Below are 24,000 nucleotides of genomic sequence, written 5' to 3'. Positions count from 1 at the left end.
AGATTAATGTGAACACATTCCTTTTATTGAAGAAAAAGATTCTTAAGTAATAATATTATCTAACATTTTCGGGGTTAATGACCATATCCTCAGCTCGGTATCTAATAGAATCCATTTACATGAACTCATTTAAAGGCAGGAAAACCCTACGAAGTAGGTAGTACTTTTTTTATAGTCATGGGTTAAGTAACTTGCCCAAGGATACATAAAATGTAAGCTGGGAGGTTATGATATGAACCCATATTTAGTTGTTAACCTGTGTGATTAAGCACTCATATAAGTCATACTCAGCAAAATACACCTATTGTGATACCATCATAAATACTTGCGCATACATTGTCTCATGATACTTACTATAGCCCATTCTTTACAGATGAGAACATTGAGGTTCAATTTCTCATTCAAGTCTATTGAGCTAATGAGTGGTAGATGTGGGATTCAAATCCTGCTTAACTCCAAAGATTGTATACCTATCCACATGGCTGAATTACTCTGACAGTCGTTTTGCTCCCTAATGACCACAATTCTAATTTGTCTTACCATTGTGAAAACTAGTTATAGGCAATGAAATGAGCAGAAATTTGGAAAGTATATAATTTTCTCTTAAACAAAAATCTAATTTGAAAAATATTGTCAATTAACTACAGTCCTGGTTGGCTCATTGCCTATCCAAAGATTATTAGTTTTTGCCTGGCCTGTCTTGAGATGCTTTTGCTTTCTCCGTAGTGTAATTATACTTCTGTAAAAGATTTGTTTAATTTTTCTGAGCATGTTAGCATGTGGGGAATCTTTATGATTTATAGGCAAAAAAAGATACACCTGCAGACTCTTCGGGAACTATCTGAAGTGCAGAAAATGACACCTAGAGAAAGGATGCGGCTGAGGAAGCTCCAGGCAGCTGATGAAAAAGCCAGGAAGCTAAAGTAAGCTACCTTTCCTTTCGTACTGTATGCCTCCTGTGCTGCTCCCAGGGGCTATGAAGGAATTCACTGAAGAGAAGACAAAAAAAAAAAAAACAAATCAAGAAACCAAAATGCATATGGTTATATATTTATTTGTTTATTCATTTACTCATTCAGTCAAAAGATGATTGAGTCTTAGAGTGGATGCCAGGTACAATTTATATTAGGCTTTCAGTGTTGAGTATAGAGAAAGATTGAAAATCAGGGAGTGCATTAGTGATGAAAATAGGGTCAGTCTCTTGAGTGAAACCTCATTGGTGCTGACATCTTCTATACATACTCAAGCAACAGACCGAAAAGAAGCCTTTATTATTTTAATCTCATTCCCTAGGTGCTTGCTGTGTTTCTTCTACCAGGAGACCTAGCTGATCTACAGGGATAAGAGGTTTTGCTGGCAGAAAATTTTTAGCTTGGAAGACAGTAAAATGCAGTCAGTTCTGGTCTGTTAAAAGAAGCATTTAGAAGTATCTTTTTATGAAAAAGTATAATTTCAAGCATCGGGAAGGGCGTGGAAAACTTGTAAAGTTATTATGGAAAGAAGTATGGAGTTTCCCTAAAAATTTGAACATAGAACTTCTGAAAGATCTCACAGACCTGCTTCTGAGTTTATATTCAAAGGAAATGAAATCAAATATTGAACAGATCTGCTTTCCCATGCTCACTGCAGCATTATTCACAGTAGCCCAAAGATGGAATCAAAGAGAAATGTGGACTGTACATACAACAGGATTCTCTTTAGCTTTTAAAAAGAAGGAAATCACATCAACTGCACCAGCATGGATGAATCTGGAGGACATTAGGCTAAGTGAAGTAAGCCATCCATAGAAAGACAAATATTCATGATCATGATCTCACATATATATGAAATCTGAAAATATGGAACTAGTGAAGGTGGAAAATGAAATGGTGATTAACAGGGTCAGGGGCATGGATGAGGAGATTTAGACAAAGGTACAAAGTTGCAGTTAGCCAGGAAGAATTAGTTCTAGAGAGCTATTGTTCATCGTAGTGACTAATTAAGACATTGTAGATTTGAAAATTACTCAGTAATACACCTTAAATGTTCTCACCACAAAAAAGTATGTGAAGTGATGTATATGTTAATTAACTTGTTCTAATCATTTAAACAATATATACATATATCAAAACATTATGATGTATACTATAAATATAAACTATTTTATCTGTCAATTAAATCTTATTAAAACTGAAGAAAGATGTATGTATGAAGAGTGGAATATCAAAGAGCCCCGGACTCTCAATTTCTCAAATGCTTTTTTTCAGTTGCAAGGTTTGCCAATTCTCTAATTTTTCTTCTTTCTTCCTTCGCTTACTCTTTGGTAACTTAGAAATCCCAACCAAGGACTAGAGGGATAGATAAGTTCCAAATAGCAGATCTGCTTACTTTGTGATCATGTTTACAAAACAAACCTGAAACATGATTTAGAGATATCCTTATACTCTGAATGAATATCATGATGAACCAAATAAGAATCTATCAGACTCTATTTTCCTTAACACATGCTTTCTTTAATATATGTGGAGAAAGATTTGCATCAAAGTGCAGTGATGTGCTGGTAAACATTTAACAGACAGCTCTGGATTTAGAGTTAGCTGACTTACTTGCTGATTTCTGTGTTGTAAATACTCCCACCATGGCCAATTTCGGCTACCAATGTGATGTTACTGAATGTTTAGTTAGGAAAATAATGTACACAGTGTGTTCTAGGGAGCCAATACTAGTTTGTTTTTGTAAATCACTATAGCACTGAGTGTGGGTTTTACTTGGAAAATATATTCACATAAATTCCTTGAGCCATTCCATCAACTCATAGTCTCAAATTTGTTTATAATGTTAGTATCTCCATTGTACCATGATTCAGATCATTGATTGTGGATAAAAGAAAAATTTAGACTCTGATAGAAATGGATTAAAATGGCAGATTTAATAATTTATCTGCATATTACAAATTATTCAGATTAAAACTATTTTATAGATCAATGGAAGTCATAAATCTTTCAAATGATGCACTAATATTTTCACATTTAAAGTGATAGTGTTTACATAAAATTTGATCTTTATTTTATGAATGAATTGTATTGTAATTTTGATCTTTGTTTCTAGAATAAAAGGGAACATGTGTTTTTAGTAAGAAAATGACTCTAATGTCAGAAAGGTGAAATGTATCCATTTTATAGACAAGAAAATTTAACTAGAAGGATGTTCAGTGACTTGTAGAAAATATCTAAGTATAGATTAACACACAAGTTATCATAAGAACTTAAATCTTTCTTCGAGTAGCAGATTTATTATAATCAATTCTCCTAGTTGGAAACAAATAAAGAAAACAAAGGAAATAAAATTTTTCTACAGAAGAAAATTTTCTTCCACAGTGATGCCTATATATTTTTCATAAATTCTTTGATATGTAGTATTTCTTTTTTTCCTGGCTTGTGTGTTGGTTCACCCTGAAAACATTTTTCATGGTGTTTGTATATGTCAGACACTGTGGAAACCCCCATCATCATATTCAGGATGCACAGGGAGGAATTGTCTTCTCCTTCTGCTGCATTTGAGAATTCCTAAGAATTAATAAGGAACCAGAGTATCCCTGTGTGTGATTTAAAAGAGAACTAAAGTTTAAAAGTGTTATGCACAGCATACTACTTCCCAAGCGAGAGAGAGATGACCTGGCTTCCCATCAGCCTAATCTGCCCATGATCCCTGAACAGGGATCATACATATCTGTAGATAAGACATAGTTTTAGAAATTTGAGTTACTTTTGTATGTTCACTTTAAATTTGCAGAAAAATTGTGGAAGACAAGTATGAAGAGAATAACAAGCGGATGCAAGAATTGAGATCTCGGAACTTTCAGCAGCTGAGTACAAATGTGCTTCATGTAAGTATCTCTTAAATTTTACATAAGACTCTTTCTTGCTTCAGATTCTACATACTCATATAGGTAGTTGTATAGGAAAAGGGACAGGTTAGAAAATAAAAGTACCATGACCAAGTTTCTAATTCCAGGGAGGATTCTAGAATGTAGGCCATCAATTGGAAAAAACACTAACTCAAAGATCCACAGAGGTGGATCAGGTGATGTATCCAACACATTTATTGAGTGCCTACTATGTAGTTTATAAAGGATTGGCACTGAATACACAGTTGATGAGTTAAATAACTAGATCTTAGAACACATATGTGTATTTCTAATTTTTAATTCCACCCATGTTGTAGATGTCTTACCTCTTTAGTTCATTGACCTTTCTTATTTTTATTCTTTCCCTTTTTATTGTCTCTCTCCCACTTATATCATGTGTATTGTGTTAATAACTTCATTCAAACTCTGAAGAACCACCATAGCTATATGATAAGGAATAGGGTTGTAGGTTTACATGACATGGATCCCAAATTCATATCCTCTATATTCCAAATCTTTGAATAGCAAATGCCATTTTCACTAATGGTTGAAAATATCTCCACAGGCCTTGGGGTAGGCTCTGATGCTCAAGGTAGTCTTTATGAGGTCATATTTGGTTACTCAACATCAACACTAACTCATAGCTCTCCTGGTAAAAGCAATTTGGGTTGGAGATATTTCTCATTCATTCAGTGGAAATTCCTGTATGTGAAAGAGATTCTTACCTTTCACAGGAAGAACCAACCTCCCCCAGAGGCTGTGGGGAGAATCCTTTGAACCCTGAGGATGCTAATTCTGTAGTAGTATAGTATCAGAGGCCTCAAACCAAGGGACATTCAAACCTTAGCAGAGCTCACTCTCAGCTAGGTAGGGCCTAGGAACACTTGTTTTCTGCCCTTCTGAGGAGGAGAGCTGCTAGTGAACTACCTTTATCAAATATTTAGGGGTACTAGATGCTTTAGAGTTCTGAAAATCCAAAATTGGACCAAATAGGGGGCAAAACTTCCTCTGAGCTCACAATCTCCTTCTGTTTACTGGACCAATTAGCAGATACTGTGGAAATGCTGGACATACATGCTCAATCCCACTCTGCTTCTTCACCCATCTGGTACCTCTGTTAAGTAAAGCCAGCTATGGGATCTTTTTGCAGGTCCCAAAGACTTGGGAGATGAGGTTACAGACCCTAGTTAGTGGAGAAATTGTTGGCTGAAATGACACAGGGTTCAGCAGCAGGGTTAGATTCCTATTTGATGCCACCATAATGTGGAATGATCCAAGCCCTCTGAAAACCTAGCACCTTTCCTCAGCTCCCCAGATTTTGTGGGCTTTTCAAGGAAAACCTGTGGATGTGGATCTTTTTCCCTGATTCTGAGACTGAGAACTGCACATTTTCATAGATCCAAACAAGGAGGACTGGCAGGATCATAAGGATTCTGTTCGTTAATGTGCGTAAACTATTTGTTCTGGACAGAAACTGGGATGCTTTTTTCTGGAATTCTCAGGGACCCCTGATTCTAAGAGACTTTCCCCCTAAGACTGGAAATTGAGAACTATTATTTAGTTGCATTTTGTTTTATGAACCTAATGACTTTATTTTTGAAGTTACTATATGGCAAATAAAAGTGTATTTTCAAGTATGATCTTAAGTGTTATTATCCAATAAGTTAACTTTTTGCTTTCCTTCTTTGACCCCTCAAGATAATCATTTTGTGTTCTTTTTTTCTGATATAAATATTATCAGCATTATAACTATGTTGTATGGTATCCGGTCTTCCCATCCCCCTATATATCAGGGTGTCTTGAAGTCTAAAGATAACTCTGAGACCATATGGCAGGCAGAATCTCAGGAGATTTTGTTATCCATATGTTATCCCACAGAACATGGGAGCTAGGCAAAACATCCAGATATTGGAACAACTGAGAAAAAAGAAGATTTTATAAAAATCATAATTTCCTCAGTGAATTCCCAATTCCATCCTCTGTCTATCAGCAATGAGCAAACGGAAAAGGTAGGGAAGTGCCCAGTGTTGCCCTGGCCAGAGATTTTAGTTCATTCTTTGATCTTCCAAGGTTTAATGCTATCAGCATCTCTAGGCCTGAGCTTTCCAGAAGCATGTGTCCTAGTTTATATATTGATGGGAGCAGAAAATGCTCCAGTCTGTGAGAGTCTTATATGTGAGAGTCTTAAATCTATTCTCCTCACAGATTATGTCCTTTTCCCAGCTGGTTCAGCCCTGCATGGTTGCTCAGCTCTCCCAAGCTCCCTGCTCCCTTTTGTGCTATTGTAACAGCCATTTCTCTCTGGCCTATTGTTAGCTTCCCATCTTCTCTCTTCCAAAACTTCACCTCCTCTTCTGGAAAACCCTCTGATCTTTGACCTCCACAATCAACTGGCTCTTGCTCAAATTTCTATGGCTTATAGTAACATTTCTCAGAATTCAAAATGTACCTGGGAGGCCTATGGATCTTGTTAAAATGTAGGTTCTGATTTATTTGTTCTGGGGTTGGGGGTGGCTGGAATATTGCATTTCTAACAAGCACTCTGCCAATTCCAAGGCTGCTGGCCCAAGACCATACTCTGATTAATTATTGAAAATAGGGCTCCTGAAAGCAGCAGTTCACCTCCAGATGAAGGAAGACCTGGAAAAACCTCCAATGAACAGATCTTCTTATAATCTCTTTAGGAAAAAAATCACTTAATGGGAACAGAAGAAAAGGAGAAGCAAATGGAGAGAAGACTTTCTTGTTCACCGCAGGAGGAGGATGGAGAGAGACAGCCAGGCAAGGAAGAGGCAAGTTTAATCACATCCACAGGCAAAAGAGTGAGATGGGTTTAATGATATTCACTGAACAAAGAGGAAGAAAACCAAAGTCAAACATTTTGCAGAGGGACCTGAAGGTTGAACTGAGATAGATGAAATAAAGTATAAGAAAGAAAATGGATGAATCAGATGCAAGAGACTAAAGAAAAATGTGATAAAGAAGAAGAGGAAAATGCTCCCTTCTTTGAATGCTTTTATTCCCCTGCCTCTACACATATTTACAACTTAAGTTCTTCCTAATCTCATTGGGGACTCTCTTCTCAATTCCTTTTTCCTTCTCTCTTGAATGGCTGAAGCAAGCCCCTTTTTTATTTCAGAAGCAGTCATAGGAGAGAATCAGTTATGGGAGTGAATGAACTGATTGTTACATGTTATAAAAATTCTTTGAAGCATTTGAGAGAGTAACTTGCTTTGTTTTTCAGACCCTAACTGACAACATCTTTTACTTTGGCAGGCAGTTTCTGCTTGGTTGAATTTGAGCTATGAAATCTTGAAGCACAGTTGAATGTAGGTAGACTGATATTAGGCACCATTTCCTTAAAGAATGGTATCTTAAAAACAACTATGTACCATAATATAAAAGATAAGCCCCATTCATCTTTTTGGTATATATTTGCACTGGTGCCCAGGTTGAGTTTCTGTGAAAAGTGCATGTCAGAGCAGGTCTCCATCATGCATGGAATGGTAATGGGGATCAAATATGAGATCAAGTCCTTCTATACTAAAAGAACAATTTTAACAACTCTGTTTGTTCTATTAAAAGAGGACCTTAGCAAATCAAAATAACTTGAGAGTCCAAGTACTTATTTTCAAATAAGTGCTAAAGCACATGTAAAATCACATTTCATGCAATTTCTATTCTTTGTTCTTGAAGTTCTCTATGTACCATCAGTGATCCTTTGAAATTTGGAATTCAGTTGTACTTCCTGAAATAATTAAGTATATAGTATAGAAAATGGACTTTTAAAAACCACTTTATGACCATATTTTCACAAATGCTACATCACAGTGTGGCATAGCTTCATTTTTACGTATTTATTTAATATTAGTTTAGGACTGGTAATGTGGGTCAGTGGTAGAGTGCTTGCCCAGCATGCAGAAGGCCCTGGGTTCATTTCCGAGCACAGCAAAATAGAAAACAAAAGACATAAGATTAATTTTTCCTTTTAATTTCCTTCTTAATAAGAAGACATTCTTGGAGTAGCTCTGCATCAAAGCCATTTATCAAGGAAAAGAGGCCAATTTACCATCCATTCTAGGTGACAAACACATACACACTCAAAACTGGGGGGGAAAAGGACAAGGTGATTTGTTGAAATACTTATTGATATGTTTATGAAGTTTACCTTTGTTTATTTGAAGTAAGAATTCTAAGTATTCTCTTAGATATTTTGCTTTTAAGAAATTAAAATTCATAGAATCATGGAGTTTTTAAAGCTAGACAAGAAGCTGGAAGTCATTCAAGCCAATGCTTTTTAATTTTGAGATGAAGAAAAATTCAGGACAGGAATGACAAAGGTGGAGTGCCCTGGGTGCAAAATAGAAAGCATCACTCCTAGCTGCCAGTGGAGCCTGCACTTGCCTGAACCTGAGTGTTAATTTTTTACTCTGGGCATCCTGCTTGACCTACTAGTCATGGACCTAAACCTGAGGGCTATGAAGTTCAAGTGTTTGCCCAAGGTCACCTGTCTCATTGATTCAGGACTATTTTTCTCCTAACCCAAGTTACTATCTTAAAGTTTGAAAAAGTTATTATGTTTAAGGGAGAGAATTTGGTAGGTTTTTGTTTCCAAATAATCTTTTAAACAAGAATATGATCTCATTTGTGGTAGTCCTATTTCTTTCTGTCAACTTCTGATGAATTATTAATTTCCTCCCATAAGGAATTAGATGAACCAGCTTCAGAGAACCTACCTGAGTCTCAGCCTACTCCTTCCCTGGACTTTGACTCGAGTATAGAAGAGGCCATCACTGACCTTGAACATAATGGTATGTGTTTGCATCAGCTGTCATCAGAGTGCTTGGCTGCCTGCAGTGGGCCTTGCCAGCCTCTAAGAGAAGCTCTGATTGTATGTGACCACTCTCTATCAGCTTGCCAGCATTGGGCCATGACCAGGATGAAAAACAGATTAACCAAGCATTTCTTTCCTCTCTATGTTCTTTGTAATAGTGAACACAGTTGGAAACTCACACCTGGTGGGGGACCGTCTCTGAATGGATTACATGCTATCATCATTGACCTGACTTTGAAACAGTGTAGGACTGACTGTGAATGCTCTGAAGTGCAGTTTCCCTCTCTTATAGATTGTTCCCCCAGCCCTTATAAATTTATATTAAAGAAATGAAACCATACTTTGTGTAAAATCAACTATTCAGATGGGCAAGAATTGCTAGAAAATAAAATTGCTTAGAGCTGTTACCTAAATGGATGATATACATCATCACTGAAAAGCATAGATTTTGGAGTAAAAAAGCTGGCCCTATCAGAGAGGCCCCTGGAAACTTATTCTTCCAGGTCTTAGTTTCTTTATTCATGAAACAAACAACATTTTCAGGGTTATTGTAAAGAACAAATGAGATGAGGCATATAAATACTTAGCACACATTAGGAGCTGAAGAAAGAGAGGCAGTTATGATAATTTGTGGGGAGTTTATGAATGTACAGGTTTTCTTAGTCTTGCTCACCACTCTCCCCAGTGCCTAGAATGACGTGCCAGAAACATGGAAATTCAATTTCTTGAATGAATGACCAATAAATGAATGAATAATATATTAGTCTAGACTTCTGGGAGCCAGATGCCAAGATAGAACTAAAATGCATGGTTATTTTTAGGGAAAATACCTGCATGAAAGGAAATAGGAAAGCAGCTGGGAGAGGTTAGGAGAACTGTCAGACACTGTCAGACTGTGATTAAAGTCTTATTCTAACTAAAGAGAGAATGCTTGGTGGAAGTGTTCTCTTCTGCTATGAGCCAAAGTTAGCAAGGTATCACAAAGTCCTCCAGCAAAGCCATCCATTGGAGGCCAGCTGTACTGTGCTGTCTTCTTCGGAGAGGGCCTCTGAGAGAATGTGGAGGATTTCAAAAGCATAGCAGCTGGGTCGTGGGCCACTTGTACTCCCTATAGTTGGAAGTCTGCCAGGTCTTGGGCAGTAGGATAGTTTTCTTCGCAAATTGAGAATTAGGATAGTGAAGCTTGGATTGTTTGGTCATCTCAGCACACATTTGCACTTAAGATTCTCCGGATAGAGCTCTTAGAGGTTGAGCTACCTCCTTCAGCTGTATGGAGACTAGCACCTAAATACAGGGACTAACAAAGCTTTTAAATCAGTTTTTAACAGTAATGCTGCAAAAGCATTTTGAAACAGATATAATTGACAAATGAATATGTATATGAGATGGACTTGTGTTAGATCTTTCATAGGTGTTTCTTTAATATATTGTTTGTTAGTTTCCAAAAGTGAAATTTGGAAGTATAGGAATATTCCATGGACCCTTCTTTCCAATAACAGAAAACTGAGAAAGTTAGGCCATTTTGTGTAGCACCTGATAAGGGTGGCTTGTGTTGTGCTATAGGGAAGTGCCATTGTCCCAGGACAGTATATTGAATTGAGTGGTCTAGAACCAAGAATTTGGGCTCATCCTCCTGGCTTCAAGTAGGAAAAAGTACCTATCAATGCATTTCTGAGATGAGAAGCCTAAGACACTAATCAGTTTTCAAAGGACCATTAGAACACCTGCTTTCTCATGCAGCCACACCCCTACCATTTCCCTCAAACTGATGAGTAGGAGCAATAGGTTTATGAGAAATAGTCAAGCATGTCAAGTGAATTGGACTTTCAAAAGGCAGAAAGTCTTTGTTGTGTGTCTCTATGCTAATTTTTGTGAAATGAAGTAGAAAAATTACTCCTAAGCTACCCCTGATTGCAGATTCCAGCCACTACTGGGAGACCTGAGCTGATGTCCTTACTTTTCATTCTGTGTTTTGTTATTGAGGTTTCATTATGGTAGACCACACATTGATTTACCAGGCAAACTGGAAATGGTCACATCTATTTCCTTGGCCACCTTATTTATGCTACAAGGAAACACTACTTAGATTACTGTAATATGCTGTAAGATAAACAAAATCCCAAACTTAAAACAAACAAAAAAGTAGTTTTAGTTGGTCAGATGCCTTGTAAAATACTTTTAGCATATCCCATATGTTTTCTTCTCTGTAAATTCACATTTCTAAATACAAATTTTTCTTAAACATTAAGTTGAAAGAGAGACTTAGAATTGTGAAAATGCAACCTTTGGGTTTGACATCTCATTAGAATGGTGAGCAAATACAGGATGATTGTTGATCACACAGCTTCATTATGAACTTTTGAAACATGAGACTGATTAAGTGGCTAATTATTTTCCCAAGGCTCTTTGCTTTTTAGAAGATTTGGCACCAAACTTTCAGCACCAAGAGGACATTTTTGTTTATTTTATTTTACTTTTTTTTCTAGCATGTATATACAAAGTAAAATTACTCAGTCATTTTTTAAAAACTCCTTCACCAACTATTTAATCATTCTTTGATCTTGAACTGGAAATTCCCCTTGGGATGTGTGGATTTGTAGGAAAAGAAGGCAGGTCAAGACATTATTTATGTTTGATGTGCATTTAGTTGGCTATAGGTGATTTTATCTAGCCAAAGTTATGGTTACCAAAGTTATTATAATCAAATGAATAAGTAAAACCACAGTGTTAAATTATTTTAAAATAATTCCTTATATTTAATGCTGATTTATTTCTTGCAAATTAATTTTTTCAAAGTCTTTCCTTGCACTCTGGCCTTATCTTCAGTAGCTCATAACTGACTTGCTCAAGTATTTCTTGCAAAGTTGATATAGCCTGAGACTCATGAGCTTGGATCTGCCCAGGACATAATCCCTTAGCCCAGCCTATCCCTTAATCCCTTAACCCATACCTGAAAGGCATGAAGACTGCAGGCCTCACATGCCTGCCTACATCCTGACCAGCTACCACCTCTTAATTTCCCTTTTATCTATTTCTGGAGCAAGTCCTGAGCCTCCTCTTAGTACCTGGAGAAAACTCTGACCTCATGGGGGTTATACTTTGTTTGCCTGTAGGAAAGCCACATGCCTTTTTCAGTTGTGGGTATAGGGAAGAGAGAAATCCCCTCCTCTGTCCCTTAGTTCTTCTGTAGGCTTTTTGGCCAAAACTAGGAAACTAATTAATATAAAAGCTGATTAACAAGATTAAAGCATAAAGTTTTATTAATTTTACATGTACACAGGAATCTTTACAAGAGAGTAAAATCCAAATAAATGACCAAGGCATGATGTTTTTATACTTTTGGACAAAGAGCAATAAATTTGTGAAGAAATGATAGGACAAGTGGCTGTATGGACTTGGATAGTAAATTCTAAGGATGTTACTATGCTATGTATATGGGGGTGATGTAGAAGACAGTGGAAGGTAAGGGTTACTTCAAAGAGTTTATTTCCTCAGGTTCATTGCAGCCCCAATATCAGTCTCTGATGATCAAGGCTATTTTCCAGCCTTGGCACGTGAAGCAGATCCATTCCAAAAGAATCTTTATGGCTCGTTGCATCTGGGGAAGGATAGTTCAAATGGCCCTTCTTGCAGTTTCAGTTACTCAAGTGATTTCAGCTTGATATAACCAATATACCTATCTGGCATTATTTCTAGATGGCTTTTCTTTAACTCCTTCATGGACTACTCTGTGACTCAAACATTATTTCTTCTTTTTAAATGTCCAAGTATAAATAAGGTGATTTGAACTTAATCATGGTATTTTTTTATTGTTTTAATTTTTTAAAAAGAAAACTTCTGCTGACTCAAGAAATGACATTTCTCTGCCTGGTCTAGATCCACCTCCACCCACCTGCATGAGACCCAGGCCCAGGATAGGCCTGGGTCTATCCCACCACCAGAAGACACCCTCCAGAGCACAGGACCGCCTCCTCTGACTAGTGGACCCCCGCCGAAGCTCTGGCCTGGTTCAGATGCTCCTACACTGACCTGCGCAGGACCCAGGCCCAGGGTAGGCCTGGGTCTGCCACACAAACACACCCGCAGCCAGCCTCAGGCCAGGCCTAACCCACTTCCATATTGGGACTCTGCAAACATTCCCACAGCCTTCTCCACACAGTAGCCTTTACCTTTTGCTAACAGACAGGGCCTAGAAGCAGCTGAATCTTGGAGCAGGCATCCCAAAGGCAGTGTAAGGTCCACCCTTTCAGCCCCATCACTGAAAGACCTGCATCCATCTTGGGGCACTTCCACTGCTATCTTGAGTTACCTCTGCTATTGCCACCACCACCTTTAGTTTCACTAGCACACACTGAGCACAGCTTCAGGGTCTGGAAGCCCAACATCAAGGTGAGGTACAAGTAATAACAGAGTCCATGGACAGTGAAGTTGATGAAATATCAGAGAAGGAGTTCAGAATAAACGTAATTAAAATGATCTGTGAATTAAAGGATGACCTAAATGAACAAAAACAGGCAACAATTGATCACTTCAACAAAGATATAAGAGCAAATATAGGTAGCAAAAGACTATTTCAAGAAGCAGAGACTCTGAAAAAAAAATCAGAAATTCTTGAAATGAAGGAAACAATAAACCAAATAAAAAACTCAATAGAACGCATAACCAACAGACTAGATCACTTGGAAGAAAGAACATCAGATAATGAAGACAAAGTATACAATCAGGAAAATAAAGTTGACCACACAGTGAAGATCGTAAGAAACCAAGAATAGAACATCCAAGAATTATGGAATAGAATAAAAAGACCAAATCTAAGAGTTATTGAGATAGAGGAAAGCACAGAGTTTTAAATCAAAGGAATTCACAATTCTTCATTCAGAAAATTTCCCAAGTATGAAGAATGAATTGAAAAATCAAATTCAAGAGGCTTACAAAACGTCAAATGTACAAAATTACAACAGATCTACACCAAGGCACATTATAAGGAAAATGCCTAGCATACAGAATAAGGATAGAATCTTAAAGGCCACAAGAGAGGAATCAGATCACATATAGAGGGAGGCCAATTCATATATCAGCAGATTTTTTAACCCAGACCCTCAAAGCCAGGAGATCATAGAATAACATATATACCAAGTTCTGAAAGAAAATGGATGCCAACCAAGATTCTTATATTTAGCAAAATAAGCTTTAGATTTGATGATGAAATAAAAACCTTCCATAATAAACAAAAGTTAAGAGAATTTACATCTAGAAAGCCTGCACTACAGATATCCTTGGCAAAATATTCCATGAAGAGGAATTGAAAAACAAGAGTTAAGGGAGGTATTACATTAAAGGAAAAACCAATCAAAGGAGAAACCAAGTAAAGTTAAATACCAAAGATAAAATAACTGGGAATATAAATCATGTCTCAATAATAACCCTGAATATTTATGGCATAAACTCACCAATCAAAAGACGTAGACTGGCAGATTGGATTTTAAAAAACAGACCCAACAATATGCTGCCTCCAAGAGACTCATCTCATAGGAAGAGACATGCACAGACTCAAAAGGTTGAGAAAAATCATACCACTCACATGGACTGTGGAAGCAAGCAGGGGTTTCCATCCTCATATCAAATAAAGTAGACTTCAAGCTAAAGTTAATCAAAAGGGATAAAGAAGGACACTACATATGGCTCAAGGGAAACACACATCAATAAGACATAACAATTATAAATATATATGCCCCAAACAATGGAGCATCTATGTTCATCAAACAAACTCTTCTCAAGTTTAAGAGTCAAATAGACCACAACACAATAATTCTGGGTATCTTTAACACCACTTTCACCACTGGATAGATCTTTCCAAAGAAAAACTGAACAAAGAAAGTATAGAACTCATTAACACAATCAATAACTTAGACTTAACTGATGTATATAGAATATTTCATCCTTCAACAAGCAAATACACATTCTTCTCAGCAGCACATGGATCCTTCTCTAAAATAGACCATAATATTGTGCCACAAAGCAACTCTTAGCAAATACAGAAAAGTAGAGATACTACTCTGCATTCTATCAGATCATAATGGAATAAAACTAGAAAACAATGATAAAATAAAAAATAAAAGCTTCTCCAACACCTGAAGACTAAATAATATGCTACTGGATGAAAAATGGGTTGCAAAAGATATAAAGGAGGAGATTAAAAAATTCTTAGAGGTAAATGAAAACATTGATATAACTCAGGGGAACTATAGAAATCTCTGGGACACTATGAAGGCAGTAATAATAGGAAAGTACATTGCGGGGCTGGGGTTGTGGCTCAGTGGTAGAGCACTTGCTTAGCACGTGTGAGGCCCTGGGTTCGATCCTCAGTACCACATTAAAAAAATAATAAAAAATAAAGGTATTGACGACTGCAACTAAAAAATATATATATATAAATATAAATAGGAAAGTACATTGCATGGATTTCATTTCTTAAAAGAAGAAAAAGTCAACAAATAAATGATCTAACATTACATCTCAAAGCCCTAGAAAAGAAGAACAAATAAACACCAAAAGCAATAGAAGACAGAAATAATTAAAATCAGCTGAAATGAATGAAATTGAAATAAAAGAAACAATTGAAAAAATTGACAAGATAAAAAGTTGGTTCTTTGAAAAAATAAAATTGACAAACTTTTAGCCATGCTAATGAAAAGGAGAGAGAAAATTCAAATTACTAACATTACATGATAAAAAAAAGGAAATAGCACAAAAGACACTACAGAAATACAGAAGATAATTAGAAATTATTTTTGAAAACTTGTACTCTAATGAAATAGAAACTATCAAAGGCATAAAAAAAATTCTAGAGTCATATGATTTGTCCATACAGAATCAGGATGATGTACACTATGTAAACATTAATTTCAAGAGATGAAATAGAAGATGGCATCAGAAGCCTACCAACCAAGAAAAGCCCAGGACCAGATTGATACACACCTGAGTTCTACAAGACCTTTAATGAAGAACTAATACCAATACTCCTCAAATTATTTTGTGAAATAGAAAAAGAGGGAGCACTTTCAAACTCATTCTATGAGGCCAATATCACCCTGAATGCAAAGACCAGGCAAAGACACATCAAAGAAAGAAAACTTCAGACCAATACCAATACCTCTAATGAACATAGATGCAAAAATTCTGACAAATTAAATACAAAAGCATATCAAAAAGATAGTGCACCATGATCAAGTGGGGTTCCTCCCAGGGATGCAAGGTGGTTCAACATATGGAAATCAATAAATGCAATTCTTCACATCAATAGACTTAAAGATAAGAACAATATGGTCATCTCAATAGATGCAGAATAAGCATTCAACAAAATACAGCACCCCTTCATGTTCAAAACACTGGAAAAACTAGGGATAACGGGAACATATCTCAACATTGTAAAAGCTATCTATGCTAAACCCTAGGCTAGCATCATTCTAAATGGAGAAAAATTGAAAGCATTCCCTCTAAAAACTGGAACAAGATAGGGATACCCTCTTTTACCACTTCTATTTAACATAGTTCTTGAAATACTGGCCAGAGCAATTAGACATATGAAAGAAATTAAAGGGATATGGATAGGAAAAGGAGAACTCAAATTATCACTATTTGCTGATGATATGGTTCTATACCTAGAAGACCCAAAAATTCCACCAGCCAACTTCTAGAACTAATAAATGAATTCAGCAAAGTAACAGCATATAAAATCAACACCCATAAATTAAAGGTATTTCTGTATATCAGTGAAAAATCCTCTGAAAGGGAAATGAGGAAAACTACCCCATTTATAAAAACCTCAAGCAAAAAATAAAATACTTGGGAATAAACTTAATGAAAGATGTGAAACTACAGAATGCTAAAGAAAGAAATTAAAGAAGACCTTAGAAGATGGAAAGATCTCCCTTGTTCTTGGATAGCAGAATTAATATTGCCAAAATGACCATATTACCAAAAGCACTATACAGATTTAATGCAATCCTAATCAAAATCCCAATGGCATTCCTCATAGAAGTAGAAAAAGCAGTCATGAAAGTCATCTGGAAAAATAAGAGACCCAGAATAGCTAAAGCAATCATTAGCAAGAAGAGTGAAGCAGGTGGCATCACTATACCAGACCATAAACTCTACTGCAGAGCAATAGTAACAAAAACAGCATGGTATTGGCACCAAAATAGACTTGTAGGCCAATGGTACAGAATAGAGGACACAGAGACTAATTCACATAATTACAGTTATATTAGACAAAAGCGACAAAAAAACGTACATTGGAGAAAAGATATCCTGTTCAACAAATGATTCTGTGAAAACTGGAAATCCATATGCAAAAAAAATGAAATTAAGCCCCTATCTCTCACCATGCACAAAACTTAACTCAAAGTGGATCAAGGACCTAGGAATTAAACAAAAAACACTGTGCCTAATAGAAGAAAAAGTAGACCCAAATCTCCATCATGTTGGATTAGACCCCAACTTCCTTAATAAGACTCCTATAGCACAAGAAATGAAATCCAGAATCAATAAACGGGATGGAATCAAACAAAAAAGCTTCTTCTCAGCAAAAGAAACAATCAGTGAAGTGAACAGAGAGCCTACATTTGGGTAGCAAGTTTTTACCACATACACGTCAGATAGAGCACTAATTTCTAGGATATATAAAGAACTCAAAAATCTCAATGCCAAAAAACCAAATAATCCAATCAATAAATGTTCCAAGGAGCTGAAAAGACACTTCTCAGAAGATGATACACAATCAACAGATATATGGGAAAAATGTTCAATATCTCTAGCAATTAATGAAATGAAAATCAGAACTACTATAAGATTTCATCTCAGTCCAGTCAGAATGGCAGCTATTAAGAATGCAAACTACAATAAGTATTGTGAAGGATGTGGGGGAAAAGATACACTCATACATTGCTGGTAGAACTGCAAATTGGTGCAATCAATGTGGAAAGCAATATGGAGGTTTCTTGGAAACCTGGGAATGGAACCACGGTTTTACCCAGCTATCCCACTCCTCAGTCCATACTCAAAGGACTTAAAAACAGCATACTACAGGAACACAGCCATATCAATGTTTATAGCAGCACAATTCATATTAGCTAAACTGTGGAACCAACCTAGATGCCCTTCAGTTGATGAATGGATAATGAAAATGTGGCATATATACTCAATGGAATATTATTTAGCATTACAAGAGAATAAAATTATGGCATTTTCAGGTAAATGAATGGAGTTGTAGAATATAATGCTAAGTGAAGTTAGCCAATCCCAAAAAATCAAATACTGAAAGTTTTCTCTGGTATAAGAATGTTGATCCATAATGGGGTTGGGAGGGAGGAAGATGGTTGGATTAAACAAACTCTAAATACAATAAAGGGGAGGGAAAGAAAGGGGGAATGAGGGTAGGAAAGATGATGTAATGAGATGGACATCACTATCCTAAGTACATGTATGAGGAAACGAATTGTGTGAGTCTAATTTTTGTACAGGCAGAGAGAAGAAAATGTTTGCTCTATATGTGTAATATGAATTGTAATACATGCTGCTGTCATACATAACAAATTAGAATAAAATAAATAAAGCATTTAAAGTATTCCTAATATTCTCCTTTTACTGTTGTTAAGCAATGAAGTAAAACAATTGAAAAAAGAAAGAAAGAAATGACACTTTTCTCAAATAATACAAGCAATTTCACTTGAAGTTACTTGAAAGAACTGAAAACGTGTGTACAAGTTCTGTATATAAATATTCTTAGCTGTTTTATTCATAAGTACTAAAAATGCAAAACAAGTCAAGTGTCCGGAACAGGTGAGATAATAAACTTTTCTCAATGCTTTTTATACTACTGGGCAATGAAAAGGAACAGATTCCCCAAACATACAATAATGTGGATGAATGTAAAAAACATACCAAGTAGAAGAGATTTTATGCAAATCAAGTATAGACTGAATGGTTCCATTTCTGTGGTCAAAACAAAATTAAAAGAAGAAACTTATCTCCAGACAAAAAGTGTAATCTGGAAATTAGAATTGTAATCCAGGACATACATGGAGATCAAGATGGACTCTGGTATGTTCAGAGAACAAAGAAAAAATGGGAGGGTGGAGTATTAGAGAGAAAGCTACACAAGTCATTATGAAAGAGTTCACTGGTACTCTCTGTGCTTGAGGGAGCTGGAAAGTTCTGATAGGCATATGATGGCAGTTACTATATAAAGCCAGTCTTAGGGTCATAATTGGCAGTTCCATCAAGTTGCTAAGGGAAATAAAACCACATAGTATTAAAGATAAGACAGGCAGTTTGGTTGAGTTGGCTTAGCAGGGTGGTTCATGGAATTGCTTACGTCCTCAGCAATTTCTCTCCAAGACCTCTCAGCTCCATTTTGGATAGGTATACAAAAATGTTTTCATTGTTAGGCTCAATTTCCACACAAAGGTCTAGACCCAGCAATATTTATCTACAGCAATAGAAATGAGGCCCATGGTTGCATGGGGTGGTGGTGGTAGAAATCAACACTAAAGGGCACAAAGGGGCCTATTTTAGTGATACATACATTTGATACAGTGATTATAATTGTGGTGGTGGATACGCAGATGTGTCTATTTACCAAAACTCACTGAACTCTATATTTTAGATTAGTGCATTTTATTGTCCATAAAATATACCTCAATAAAGTTAATGAATAGGAAAATGTTTTCTAGATGTTCAGAATACTAAGAAAGTATCATGAATAATGCCTATCATATAGATGTTACAAAAAGATATTAATTAGCTAACGAATGGTAGAGAGAGAGATGAGTGAAGTTATGGAGATAAAAGCAAATGGGGGCTGGGTTTATAGGTCAATGGTAGAGTATTTTCCTAGCATGTGTGAGGCACTGGGTTTGATCCTCAATGCCACATAAAATAAATAAATAAATATATTGGGTCCATCTACAACTAAATATATCAAAAAAAAAAAAAAAGCAAATGGGATGATCTCTAGATATCACTTGGGACACAAAGTCCTTTTTAGTCCAGAAAACAACCATGGGATTTGGGGTTTTCTTCTAACATAGGCTGAAAAACATTGTCATATATAATGATTTGTTAACAGAGTTTTGAGATCTTCTCTCAGGAGTAAAATTGGATATTTAGAGATGATGGACTGGTATGAGATTATTGTAATTTTGTGGGTTAGTCTCTGTGTCCTCTATTCTGTACCATTGGTCTACCAGTCTGTTTTGGTGCCAATACCATGCTGTTTCTGTTACTATTGCTCTGTAGTATAGTTTAAGTCTGGTATAGCAATGCCACCTGCTTCACTCTTCTTGCTAAGGATTGCTTTAGCTATTCTGGGTCTTTTATTTTTTTTTAGCTGAATTTCATGATTGCTTTTTCTATTTCTATGGAGGAATTCCATTGGGATTTTAATTAGGATTGCATTAAATCTATATAGTGCTTTTGGTAGTATGAACTGGGATCCTTTGACTCTTCTTTATTCAGTCTTGACTGGCTGGGCACAATTCAGGAGCCACTTGTCAAAGGAAATGAACTTTATTTTTAGAACACACGTACAGCACCACACAGCTCTTCAGGAAAACCCTCAGAGCCCAACTGCCACCACTGGCTTCCCACGAGCCTCTCAACCTCCCCCACTCCTCCTGCTCTTGAGGCCGATTGTCTGGGTGACTTGGGCGGAGCCAAAAAAGTCCCCCAATGAGCAGCTCCGTGGTCTGAAAGGGCAGGGAAACAGCCCAATGAGCATCACCGCAGAGGAGCCAATCAGTTGGCAGCTAGAAGTTTGCTGGGGCCACTGTGAGCCAATCATCAGCTGGCAGCTGGAAGGTTGCTGGCAGCTGGAAGTTTGCTGGGGCCCCTTCAGCTGTGGCTCTCAACAGACTCTTCTTTATTCAGTCTTGACAGAAGACTCACATTAGAGTGGCAGGCAACCCTACCAGCAGATTTATAAGGACCTAAGCACTATCATGCTAAGTGAAATAATCCAGTCCCCAAAACCAAAGGTTGAATGTTTTCTCTGATAATGGGGGAATGTAGAAGTACAGTCGATTATACAATGGAGAATGGAGTGAAGGGAGGGGAGAATAGGAAAGACAGTGGAACAAATCTGACATAATTATATATATATATATATATATATATATATATATATATATATATATATATATTATATATATATATGAAAACATCACAGTGAAACCTACCATCATGTACATCCGCAAAAATGGGGTTCTTGCTGGGTGTGGTGGCACACACTTGTAATCCAAGAACCTTGGGAGGCTGAGGCAGAAGGATCATGAGTTCAAAGCCAGCCTCAGCAGCCTATGTTAGAAGAAAACCCCAAATCCCATGGTTGTTTTCTGGACTAAAATATAGTGCTTGTTGCCTTTTGTCTACCTGTTGGATTTAGTTCATTTTTTTAAAATTTTTAATTTGTTGTAATTAGTTATATATTACAATAGAATGCATTTTGACACATCATACATAAATGGAGTATAACATCTCATTTTTCTAGTTACACATGTTGTGTAATCATATAAGCACATAGGGTAACAATGTCTGATTCATTCTATTGTCATTCCTACTCCATAGCCCTTCCTCTTCCTTCACTCCCCTCTAATTCCAAGTACCTCTATTCTTTTGTAGGACCCCCCCCCCATTACTGCGAATTAGCATCCACATATCAGGGAAAACATTTGGCATTTGGTTCTTTAGGATTGGCTTATTTCGCTTAATGTGATAGTCTCCAGTTCCATCCTTTTACTGGAAAATTCCATAATTTCATTTTTCTTTAAGGCTGAGTAATATTCCATTGTGTGTGTGTGTGTACCAAAATTTCTTGATCCATTCATCTGTTGAAGGATACTTAGGTTGGTTCCATAGTTTAGCTACTGTGAATTGAGTTTCTATAAACATTGATGTGGCTGTGTCCTTGTAGTATGCTGATTTTAACTTCTTCAACCTAGCAGTGGGATGACTGGGTCAAATGGTGGTTCCATTACAAGTTTTCTGAGAAATCTCCATACTGCTTTCCAGACTGTTGCACCAATTTGCAGTACCACCAGCAATGCATGAGATTACCTCTTCCCCCACATCCTCACCAACATTTATTGTTGCTTATCTTCTTGATAATTGCCATTTTGACTGGAGTGAAGAGAGAGCCAACAGAAAGGGAGAAAATCTTTACCACACATACCTCAGATTGAGCATTAATCTCCAGGATATATAAAGAACTCAAAAACTTAACACCAAAAATAAACAAACAAACAAATAACCCAATCAATAAATGGGCTAAGGAACTGAAGAGACATTTCACAGAAGAAGAAATACAATCCATCGACAAATATATGAAAAAGTTTTCAACATCTCTAGCAATTAGATAAATGTAAAGCAAAACTACACTGAGACTCCATCTCACTCTAGCTCATTCCTTAAGACCTGCATCAAAGACTTCCTTTTTGACTTGACCTGTTCTGATGTCTCCCACTAGAACTCCTTGACTATTATAATTATTTTTCTCTTTTCATAGAATTCACCTCATGCTGCCTTACAGTACCATGATTGTGCACCTGACTCATGCCCTAACTTGGGTTGTAAAACTGGAATGTTTTTGTTAATAAGCCGTTTGAAAATTAGTTTTAAAAACCTATCTAAACCCCACTCTATCTGGTTATAGTAGCACAAAGGGACTAAGAAAAAAATAAAATTTGTAATAAAATTTTTTATACAGATTTAAGGATAACTATATGTCCAATGTCTCATCTAGAAGTGCTCTGAGAGATTGGATTGCACAACTCAAAATAGCCAATAGTGACAAGAACACTTATCTCTACAAGTATGTGAGGGGTTTAGACAGTTGGATCCCATGAAATTTTAGAGTGGTAAAAAGCAGTATCTCTAAATATACTTATTTTATATGAGAACATAGATCTAAATTTGTTACTAAACTAACAAAGTAAATATTGCACACAGACATTTATAATTTAATTTGTACACCTAATAATTTGGCATTCATGTTTGACTTTTTATTAAAAAATGGAGCAAGATGATTTTGTTTTCTTATAATTAGATATGTAATATATTTTATCCAGCCTAAATGATACATTTTTACTCACTTTAACATTTGTGACATTGAGATGTTTCTCAAAATAGATGGCATTCCAAATTTTATGGAAAGTGTTTTTATCAGTTGTACATAATGTAATGGTGCATCTTAAAATTGATAGATAGTGTCTTTGATTTGTAAAATACAGTATGGTATTTCTCAATTGTATTGGTCAGGCTAGGCTAGGCTTACTCTTATAACAAATAAACCTATTGAGTTAAATAACAGGGGCTTACAACCCACTCCCAATAAGTCCCATGTGGGTCAAGAATCTCTCCAAGGCTCCCAATATAGTGACTAAGGATCCAGGTTTTTTCTATTTTCAACTACTACCATCTCAGCCTGTGGCTTTCAATGTCCCCACAGCAGCAGAAGGAATAGGCTGGAGGTAGAATACTTACGTGTAAATTCCTTAGCTTGTAAATCACTTCTCAATTCCACTGCCTAAAATTAGTCATGTGGTTCAATCACCCAGCAAGGGCAAGGAAAGTACCATCTTCCTTGTGTCTAAGAAGGAAAGAATCAGAAATAGATGAACACTAGTGATGGCTCTCATAGGCTCTCTTAGTTACCTGACTCTGAAATTAGGGTTATTAAAAAAGCCCAACTATATAATGATTGAATGGTGTGAGGCCTGGGTTTCAGTTAGACAGACTAATTCCTTTATTGTTTTTCCACATAATGCATTAACTTGAACCAAATATGAACTAAAATAAGTTTATTTCTTCATACAGATTTCACAAAACAAATTTTTTGATCTTTAAATTTTATGATTCAATCTAAAAAGCAAAACTTTCAATATATATAAAGCATTTAAGTAGGTTCTTAAATCTCTTCATTCAATCCTGTATATGCAAAATTCTGTTTTGGGAACTTATAAAGCCTTGCCAAGGTTTTAACCTTGAACAATGTTATATTTGTAAGGGTAATATTTGTAATCTACCTTAACTCCTCATTTCTGCCAGCTAAAAAGAATTATTATAGTAAGCATGAGAGTGGTCTCCAAAGACCACTCCTAATCCTTGGAGTAATTATGTTAGGCTGCCTGGCAAAGGGGAACAAACTAAGGTTGCAGATGGAACTAGGGTTTCTAATCAGCTGACTTTAAGGTCGGAAGATTATCCTGATACTTTTAGGCTCAGT

The 24,000-nt window shown here is 36.3% G+C and overlaps 1 protein-coding gene across 1 annotated transcript in view; it reads left to right on the top strand.

The window, feature by feature from the left end:
• Positions 1 to 24,000, top strand: part of Nek11 (NIMA related kinase 11) — a 337,064-nt gene that overhangs the window by 159,963 nt on the left and 153,101 nt on the right. The window contains exons 10-13 of the mRNA XM_027933893.2: positions 804 to 923; positions 3,772 to 3,865; positions 6,571 to 6,678; positions 8,592 to 8,697. Coding sequence (XP_027789694.2) covers positions 804 to 923; positions 3,772 to 3,865; positions 6,571 to 6,678; positions 8,592 to 8,697 — 428 coding nt within the window. The remainder of the gene's footprint in view (positions 1 to 803; positions 924 to 3,771; positions 3,866 to 6,570; positions 6,679 to 8,591; positions 8,698 to 24,000) is intronic.

Source organism: Marmota flaviventris, chromosome 8, assembly GCF_047511675.1.
Source record: "Marmota flaviventris isolate mMarFla1 chromosome 8, mMarFla1.hap1, whole genome shotgun sequence".
In the NCBI taxonomy this organism is placed as follows: Eukaryota; Metazoa; Chordata; class Mammalia; order Rodentia; family Sciuridae; genus Marmota; species Marmota flaviventris.
Note: the sequence above shows the minus strand (reverse complement) of the source record. Positions and strands in the feature narration are given on the sequence as shown.